This window comes from Hyperolius riggenbachi, chromosome 3 (genome assembly GCF_040937935.1).
Source record: "Hyperolius riggenbachi isolate aHypRig1 chromosome 3, aHypRig1.pri, whole genome shotgun sequence".
Taxonomy (NCBI): domain Eukaryota; kingdom Metazoa; phylum Chordata; class Amphibia; order Anura; family Hyperoliidae; genus Hyperolius; species Hyperolius riggenbachi.
Window position 1 is genome coordinate 485,858,265 of NC_090648.1, and position 6,624 is coordinate 485,864,888.

Sequence of the window (6,624 nt, forward strand, 5' to 3'; positions counted from 1 at the left end):
AATCGTTAATCGGCTGAGTGTATAAGCCCCTTAAGAGCTGGTAGTGTGCAAGGTAGAGATCATAAGAACTGATAAAGTGCCAAGTAAAGATGGAGGACCGCTTATAGGATAGAGAAGACCAGCACTGATGGGAGGCGGAGAGTCAGCCTGAACTGGAGTCTATTGTTTATATACATACAAGAGTTGTTATGTTTGCGATTCACACTTTCTATGGCTGAGTATAGTTTATAAATGTGCTATATTTGCTGCTATTTTTACAAACTATACACAGCCATAAGGTGGCCATACATTGGTCAATTTGCCTCTCTGATCGAATCTGAATAGAGAGGGATCGTATGGCTGCCTTTACTGCAAACAGATTGTGAATCTATTTCAGCATGAAATCGATTCACCGTCTGTGAAGCTGCCCCCCCCCCCCCCAGCATACATTACCTGCTCCGGCAGGCCGCGAGTCCCCCGGTCTCCGCTGTCTTTTTCTCCGCTCTGGGCTCCAGCTTCACTGCACTTCCTGTCCGGGGAAGTTTAAACTGTAGAGGGCGCTCTACTGTTTAAACTTCCTGTCGGGACAGGAAGAAGTGATGCCTGCTGGAGCCCAGCGGAGAAGGAGCAGCGGTGACAGCGGGGATATGCGCCGGCCGGATCAGGTAATGTATTGCCGCTAGCGTAGGTCGTTGGACATTCGAACGCCGCTATCGACACACTCCCGACCCGCCTACAATCGAGCGAAATCTTCCGCACGGACGGATCCTCGGGAACGATCGATTTTGGGCAGCGTTGGCGCAACGATTTCACAGCCGATTCGATCACAGTGATCAAATCTGCTGTATTTCGGCAGGAATATCGTTAAGTGTATGGGCCCCTATAGAAAGTGTGAATCGCAAACAAACAACTCTTGTATGTATATAAACAATAGACTCCAGTCCAGGCTGACTCTCCGCCTCCCATCAGTGCTGGTCTTCTCTATCCTATAAGCGGTCCTCCACCACTCTTTACTTGGCACTTTATCAGTTCTGATGATCTCTACCATGCACACTACCAGCTCTTATGCTGGGTACACGCTATGAAATTTTCTGGCCGATTTACTGTCAGATCGATTATTTCCAACATGTCCGATTTGCTTTCAGATCAATTTCCAAGCATTTTCCGATCGATTTCCGTTAACTTCAGTAGGAAATCGATCGGAAAATGCTCGGAAATCGATCGGAAAGCAAAATCGGACAGTTTGGAAATAATCGATCTGACAGTAAATCGGCCAAAAAAATCTCAGTGTACCCAGCATTAGGCGTTTCAACAGTGGTCGTTAGGGCACAGTATTCAGACTGGAGTCTATTGTTTACATACATACAAGAGTTGTTTGTTTGCGATTCACACTTTCTATGGCTGTGTATAGTTCATACATTGGCAATATTTGCACATTGTTTGCTGTTACTTTGTATAGTTTGTACTTGTTATTGTTCAAATGATTGTATTTTCACGGATTTGTCACATTGGGTATATTTATTCCAAGCATCTGTGAGGGAGCTCTGATTGTAATCAGAATTAGGAGAGTTTTTAACTGGTTTTATTATTTTGTCTGGAGTTTGTCTTCAATAAAGTTTATATTATTCATTATCTGATAGTCATTGCTGGCTTCTTGACATATACTGAGTCCCTATCTTGAGCAATACTTTCTTTGAATGCAAAAACTCCCCTGCGTGCCTTTAAAGGGAACCTAAACTGAGAAGGATATGGATTTTTCCTTTTAAAATAATACCAGTTGCCTGACTCTCCTGCTGATCCTGTGTCTCTAATCCTTTTAGCCACAGCCCCTGAACAAGCATGCAGATCAGGTGCTCTGACTGAAGTCAGACTGGATTAGCTGCATGCTTGTTTCAGGTGTGTGATTCAGACACTACTGCACTCAAAGAGATCAGCAGGACTGCCAAGCAACCGGTATTGTTTAAAAGGAAACATCCATATCCCTCTCAGTTTAGGTTCCCTTTAATCATTAGAGGTCTGAAACTCCGCCATCCTCCAATGGCAAGACTGCAGCGTTTTTTATGGAAATCTTTTGATGCTCTGGCTATCCCAACCTGCATCACCGCAAACTGCCCCCAACTCAGCAGCAGCCTATTAGCCGGAACACGTTAGAAAAACAGAAACGCCATCGTGGTCTTGTAGATGGAGGGGTCGGAGTTTCAGCCTTCTAATAATTACGGGTGTGTGGGGGAAGTTTTTGCTGCTGACACCCGCTGATCCTGGCAGCATTATCAGAGTCTTGCATTACAGGCCCTCTTTAACCACTTTATCCACCACCACTACAGTATATCTACGTCCTCTGGGACTTCACCTAAGCCACAAGGATGTAGATATAAGTCGTGTAGCTGAAGCACAACCGTGCATGGTTGGGCATTGCTCCTGTGCACACCTCTGGCACTATCTACTGCAGCACTAATTGGTGAAAGGGAATATATGTTCCCTGAGCCAATAAGATTGATTTTTACCATTAAAAAGGCTTTTATTTTCTCATTTCATTGTGAAAAATACACATTGCAGCATCATTTCAGAATTAGGTATCCTCTCCATAAATTGTGACAGGAACATAATCTAAGATTTGTGATAAACAGTAGAAATAGCCAAACAAAATTTGTGGTTTTTATCTACAGTAGCGCTTTTTATTTTTAAACTGGAATTGGTAAAACTGAGACATAATGTGTTTTTACTATTTGTTTCCTCTTTTTCCCATTAAAATGCATAGAAAACAAAATCGTTCAAAGGGAAAAAATGCAATACAATGAATGCCTATTTTGTCTTGGGGAGAAAAAAAACGATTTCATTTAGGTGTCATATGTATAGATGAAGTTACTGCTGATTAAATAGGGACATAGCTAAACTGTCAAAGCTGCTCCAGCGTAAGGGTGGAAAGCCTGCACTCCCCTTAAGTAAAATGTATTTAGAGAGTTTAGCCCGTCTAATGCCCACTCATTTGTGACTATGAACAAGTGTAATTTGATCTCTCCGCTGTGTCAGTTTGGCTGCCTCTGCAGAGCAGCTAATCTGGTAACCCTTTGTCTGCCTCCATGAAAGCAAGAAATAGACACACTTCAGATTTATTGCAGGATTTACATCAGCTGTAACAAAGAAATGTTTTTCTGTAAAGGTTATTATGCTGTTGCTTATCTTTTAGAGCAGATAGGAAGTTCTGAGTTCAGATCTGCTTTAAAATGCAAGGTGAGACACAACGGTGACAAGAAGGGACATCTGACATGAGTTTCCAAGCACACAGATCTCCTCTGATTTCCGTTACCAGCCCCTATACTAAAAATAACATTAAAACATTCTACGTGTTGTATAGTTACCGAGTCTGTTGACAACATAGCGACCCAGGAATCCGTTCGCTCCAAATACAGTGGCTGCCACACCGCTGACCGCAGAGCGCCCGGCCTTGCCGTGGGGGGTGATCTCGCGGTGGACGTTTCGCTGCTGCAGGATGAACGGCACAGACGCTGCTAAGGATGAAATCTGTGGGCCTGGAGGAACATGAATATAACATATCAGTGCTGAGCAAAACATTGTATAAATTTACAGCTTAAAGCGACCCAGAGATCAATAAAAAGACTGTTTTTTTTACTTATCCGGGGCTTCCTCCAGCCTCATAAGCATGGATGCATCCCTCACTGTCATCACACCTGCCTCCCGCGGTCCGCCTGGAATCCTCCATGTAGCCTCAATGAAACCCCGGTAGACGGCTCAGTCTGACTGAGCGACATCAGTCAGGGCTAAATGCGCTTGCGCAGAAGGTCCGCGCATGCGCAGAAGGCCCTGTGATGATGTCACACAGCCGCTTAACAGAGCAGATTGTGGCTTAACGGAGGACGGCGAGGGACACATCCATGCTTGTGGGGCTGGAGGAAGCCCCGGGTAAGTAAAAAAGTGTATTTTTACTCATCTCTGGGTCACTTTAACTAAGCTAATTTCTAACAGCAAGCAAGATGTTAAAGGATAACTGAAGTGAGAGGAATATGGAGGCTGCAACGTTTATATCCTTTTAAACAATACCAGTTGCCTGGCAGCCCTGCTGATCTCTTTGGCTGCAGTAGTGTCTGTATAACACACCTGAAACATGCATGCAGTTAATCCAGTCAAACTCCAGTCAGAACATCTCATCTGCATGCTTCTTCGGGGTCTATGGCTACAAGTATTAGAGGCAGAGGATCAGCACAACCCAGGGAAAGGTGCTGGGACCCGGTAGAAACAAACTGATTTTCAAAGATTTAAAGGGGCACTATGGCAAAAATTGTAAAATATGTGCAAACATACACAAATAAGAAGTACGGTTTTTCTAGAGTAAAATAAGCCATAAATTACCTTTCTCCTATGTTGCTGTCACTTACAGTAGGTAGTAGAAATCTGACAGAAGCGACAGGTTTTGGACTAACAGAAGAATGATGTGCAATCTTGCGCTAATCAACCAAAGCGTGAAAGGGTATACACTGCAATCACTAGCGGCTCCTGGCTGAGAGGATGACTGTAAAAGTGAAAAAGGAAAAAACCAAAGAGGAGCGCTCTGTAGTGGAGTCACTGCACACGATCACCAGAGGAAAGGCACCTATTGTCCACCACCATCCAGGACACCCATCCACTGCAGGCCACAGAGGAGGAACAGGTTGCCACCCATGGTTGTCTGAGTTGGGGTTTTTAACCCATGATATGTTCAAGTTTTATTGCCTTTTAGTAAGTGTTTTTAATCATTTGCGCATTCAAGATTAAATAACGTTAATGCACTACGGAGCGCTCCTCTTTGGTTTTTTCCTTTTTCAGGTTTTGGACTAGCCCATCTCTTCATGGGGGATTCTCGGGAATTTATGTATCTTCAAAAGCACTTAGTGAATGGCAATTGCTTTGTCCAACTGCCAAAAAACTGTGTAGCGAGCAGGGAAGCTGGCCAGCATCATTGTTTAAATCCTTTTTAGGGAATATCTTTATAGAATAAAAGCCTTGCTGAGAATCCCCTAGAAAGAGATGGACTAATCCAAAACCTGTCGCTTCTGTCAGATTTCTACTACCTGCTGTAAGTGACAGCAACATAGGAGAAAAGTAATGTATGGCTAATTTTACTTTGGAAAAAACATACTTCTTATTTGTCTAGGTTTGCACATATTTTACATTTTACAATTTTTCGCCATAGTGCCCCTTTAATGCTCCTAGGCTCTGCAGGTGACAGCGCACCATTTTGTCAGTGATTTCAGCCAATGAGCAGCCGTCATGATTCATCATGTGATCTGCAGGGATGTTGGGGTGCGATATTCTGCATCTGTGCACCGGGCTACACAGGTGACAGCGAGGGGTTCCTCCAGGGATTTCAGCCAATGAGCAGCCAGCGTGATGCGCCACATGGTCTTCAGGGATGCCGGGGATTTGATGTTCCGTGTCTCTGCGCCAGGCTCCACAGGTAACAGGGCTTCCGCCAGGGATTTCAGCTAATGAGAAGCCAGCGTAATGTGTCTCGTGATCTGCAGGGATGCAATGTTCCACGTCTGTGCGCCGGGCTCTGCAGGGGAAAGCGGGGGGTTCCGTCAGGGATGTTAGCCAATGAGCAGCCGGCGTGATGCATCACATGACCTGCAGGGATGTCGGGGGTGCGATGTTCTGAGTCTGTGCGCCGGGCTCCGCAGGTGACAGCGAGGCGTTCCGTCAGGGATTTTAGCCATTGAGCGCCCGGCGTGATGCGTCACATGATCTGCAGGGATGTCAGAGTGTACGACGTTCTGCGCCGGGCTCCGCAGGTGACAGCGAGGGGTTCCATCAGGGATTTTAGCCATTGAGCGCCCGGCGTGATGCGTCACATGATCTGCAGGGATGTCAGAGTGTACGACGTTCTGCGCCGGGCTCCCCAGGTGACAGGGGTTCCGCCAATGAACAGTCGGCGTGATGCATCACATGATCTGCAGGGATGTCAGGGGATACGATGTTCTGCGTCTGTGCACCGGGCTCCGCAGATTCCACCAGGGACTTCAGCCAATGAGCAGCTGGCGTGATGAGTCACGATCTGCAGGGGATTGGCTGGACCCCTCGCTGTGGCTGCTACTGATTGGCTCTGATCAGGACACAGGTGTGATCATCTGCCCTCTGCAGGTGAGTCTGGAGTTCCCCTTTAAGGTGAGCTAGCATAGAGTCCCCCCATAGTGACAAGCTGGCTCCTCCTCTTCCCCCTCCCTCTCGCCCTCCCTTTCTCGCTCATTCCGCTCCGCCTGACTTACGTGACATTGCCCGGACACCGGGCGCCCTACAGAGGATAAACACCGCCATCTTTCCGGGCTCCCACAATCCTGCGCGCTGTACGGAAGCCGCGGGGCTCACATTATGTTCTGACGCCTGCGCAGAGCACCCATCCCATCTAGCGGCCAGAGGAGGAAATGCAGGCGCGGTTCACTGCTGATTGCTGATGCCCGCGGCCGCCATCTACAGGTTATAAGTAAAAATGCAGCCGGACAGTATTCTACTAGCGAGCATTAGCATTGTTTAAATAATATTACAGTGAATTCCCCCTTATAGTAAACTTCAAGGGGCATGGGCAATTAGTTTACTATACCAGAAGCTTACAATATCAGGATTTGTCATTATTATTATTTATTGTATTTCTAA

At 46.2% G+C, this 6,624-nt stretch overlaps 1 protein-coding gene across 1 annotated transcript in view; it reads right to left on the reverse strand.

The window, feature by feature from the left end:
• NDUFA9 (NADH:ubiquinone oxidoreductase subunit A9) overlaps positions 1 to 6,346 on the reverse strand; it is a 43,588-nt gene extending 37,242 nt beyond the window's left edge. Inside the window, exons 1-2 of the mRNA XM_068278134.1 lie at positions 6,240 to 6,346; positions 3,339 to 3,509 (exon numbers count right to left, since the gene is read on the reverse strand). Coding sequence (XP_068134235.1) covers positions 3,339 to 3,509; positions 6,240 to 6,288 — 220 coding nt within the window. The 5' untranslated portion in view covers positions 6,289 to 6,346. The remainder of the gene's footprint in view (positions 1 to 3,338; positions 3,510 to 6,239) is intronic.
• Between the last annotated feature and the right edge of the window lie 278 nt (positions 6,347 to 6,624).